This window comes from Anneissia japonica, unplaced genomic scaffold (assembly GCF_011630105.1).
Source record: "Anneissia japonica isolate Jap-2015-1 unplaced genomic scaffold, ASM1163010v1 scaffold3934_len446420_cov169, whole genome shotgun sequence".
NCBI classification, from domain to species: Eukaryota; Metazoa; Echinodermata; class Crinoidea; order Comatulida; family Comatulidae; genus Anneissia; species Anneissia japonica.
In genome coordinates this window covers 424,661-427,533 of record NW_022723069.1, presented here as the reverse complement: position 1 = coordinate 427,533, position 2,873 = coordinate 424,661, and the positions used below count along the sequence as shown (strand labels likewise).

Here is a 2,873-nt window from a genome sequence, read left to right as displayed (position 1 = left end):
ACGAAAGTTTGGCACAAGTTTTTTTAGATCCAGCTGTAGGGGGCGTCCCACTTTTCGTATTCCCACCATGCATTTCGGTGGAACACGGTGGAACACTTTTTTTGTGTGGAGAACTCTATCTTGTATTTCTAGTATCTTTGATAAAATATATAAATAACAATTATATAAATGTATACATTCATCCAGTATCATGCATGTGTTTCTCACGAGCATTGTAAATAAAGCTGACAGTTTATCGATGAAAGCTGCCGGTTAATTAATTAATTAATAAATTCGTTTTCATGAATATTTTCATGACTTCTACTACAGCAGAGTTTATGTTTACAATGTATCTAATAGTTAATTCTTTCCGTTATTAATTAATAATTATAAAAGGCTTGATCCTGGACATCGTGAATATACATACAAGTTAGAAAATACGAACAGGCCTGATGCAGATCAGCCCTAACCATGGTGGGGCTGAGGCGGGAATTTGTATTTCCCCCACCCCCACCTCCGCCAGAAAATTTCTGGATCCGCCCCTGGTTATAGCAATAATTAGGAGGAACAATCTTTAATTGTGAAATAATAGGTTGAAGAAAGTGGATATTTTGGAATTTTATTTTGGGATTTTTTTTGGGGGGGGGGGGGTGCATTAGGGGGTAGGGGTAAGCTCTCCACGAAGGGGGTGTGGGGATACTTTTACAAACAAAGAACGTTCTTTTTAAAACAAACAACGTATATTGCCAAACGATGTATTTTCTCAAACGAAGAACGTACATTGCGAAACGAAGAACCTTCCATGCCAAACAAACAATGTATATTGCCAAACGAACAACGTACTTAAATCTGACCGTGAAGCCTCTGTGGCCTAATGGTTGTTAAGCTCGCCTTGGCAACGGAAGTTTGCAGGTTCGAATCCCGTCGGAGTAATTTTATTAACACAATATATGCTGTCTCTTATACACATCTAGATGTGTATAAGAGACAGAGCATGAATGGTCCTGTGTTGACGAAACCATAATCATGACTACTACTGCCCAGCTTGCTGGAAGGAGATCGGACGAACTTGAGCATAATGCTCGTCATCTCCATATGATCCGAGGCAATGTTGAAGACGAACGCCTCGTTGAATATCGGATCACACGTGCCACGAACTACCGAAGTCTTTTTGCATTTGATCACCTTTCGGCGTTGCATTAATTGAACCTTGATCTGTATACCTATGAAAAATATAATGAAAACAATATGTATTATTTTATTTGCTGATTATTGGTGTTTGTATTTGAGTTCTATAGGTGGGCTTTTGTGTACCCGCCTAGCTGTAAGAGTCTTTACCAATAAATGTAGTTCAATTAAAATTTATAAAATAAAATAAAAAATCACTTCCAATTTATATTAAGAATAACTTGAAAGTCATATATTCTTACATGCATCATTTTGAACATTTGTATACAGTATTTGTTAATACCAACAAATTGTTTTGTACTAATAATTAATATATTTAAAACACTATTAGGTAATAATAATTAGGAAGTTTGTTGAGGAAGATCCTCGATAATGGGGCAAGATGCTTCCGTAGGAACTATCTGTTTGCTTATAAATTATAATATAATATTTATTGACATTACACTTTTACATCAGTGGCAGCACACAAGAAAGTGGCGCAGTCAAACTTAAACTAATGAACAAAGAGTAAAAACAACAACTTAAAGCTAAACAAATGAAAGAACTTATGAACAAAGAGTAAAACAACAACTTAAATCTAAACAAATGAGAGAACTTAACGAAAGAAAATACAACTTAGATCTAAAATAAATCAAATAAATCATGAACATCCCTTACCCTACCCACACAAATAATGTACATAATACACATTACGTGCATACAGTACCCCACCCAAATATGTAAAAATAAAAATAGAAATCATAGCAAAGATATTAGAAATACCAGTGTTTCTATAGTATCTTTGATAATAGGTAGGACTCCATTATTATGCTATGATAGTACAGTATAGTAAACACAGTGGTTGCTAGTATGACTTGTTCCTAGACCTAGTAATGAACAATTGGAACTGCGATGCTGTTCTCTATAAATGCGAGTAACCTACCTTCGCATATCATCTTTCTTATATCTTTTGCCTCAAGAACGACTATTTTCAATTTGTGGTTTTCAGGTGTAAAACACAAAGAAAATTGTATTCTTCCAAGATCCAATGCAGCTTGCTAAAAATATTATAATAAAAATTGAGAAAAAGAAATATATACATTAAAAATAAAATGCAATGTTAAAAATAGTCTGCTACTACTTTTGCTGCTTTTGCTATTACTACTACTGCAAAAATAACAACAAAATTAACAATAACAACACCAAGTTGTTGGTATTAAATATGCTGTTCAACAGACCAAATAAGATTTTAAGTACCAATGCAATCTTAATTTTGTTACACAAATACAAAAATAGCTTTGAATATAACTGCGATGTGGTGACAAAATATTTATCGTTTTCAATACCTGTAGTTGCAAAAATTCCTTCATAAACTTGTAGGCATATTACCAATAATTATATATATTGCGTCAGTTGAAATTTACTCACGTAGTCAACTTGTAGATCCCGCCAAATTAAGTCGGTCTTATTGAGACTAATTTCAGCAAGATTGACGACGACTTGACCGAGTAACTTTCGATTACGGCGTCGATCTATTTCACAAACAGAAAACCGAAGCCGACGAGATCTGACTTCGTTCGGAGGAATCTAAAGTAGATCAAATTGATTGCAGATATTGTTATAAATTTTTAAGTTTTCTTATGTTTAATTACTAATATCTAACTGACTAATATCGTATATATATATATATATATATATATATATAATGTATATATATATAAGTACAT

The 2,873-nt window shown here is 33.4% G+C and overlaps 1 protein-coding gene across 1 annotated transcript in view; it reads right to left on the bottom strand.

Moving 5' to 3' along the window:
- Positions 1–2,873, bottom strand: part of LOC117112089 (synaptotagmin-15-like) — an 8,691-nt gene that overhangs the window by 740 nt on the left and 5,078 nt on the right. The window contains exons 5-7 of the mRNA XM_033255139.1: positions 2,575–2,733; positions 2,090–2,204; positions 969–1,202 (exon numbers count right to left, since the gene is read on the bottom strand). Of these exons, the coding sequence (XP_033111030.1) occupies positions 969–1,202; positions 2,090–2,204; positions 2,575–2,733 (508 nt within the window). The remainder of the gene's footprint in view (positions 1–968; positions 1,203–2,089; positions 2,205–2,574; positions 2,734–2,873) is intronic.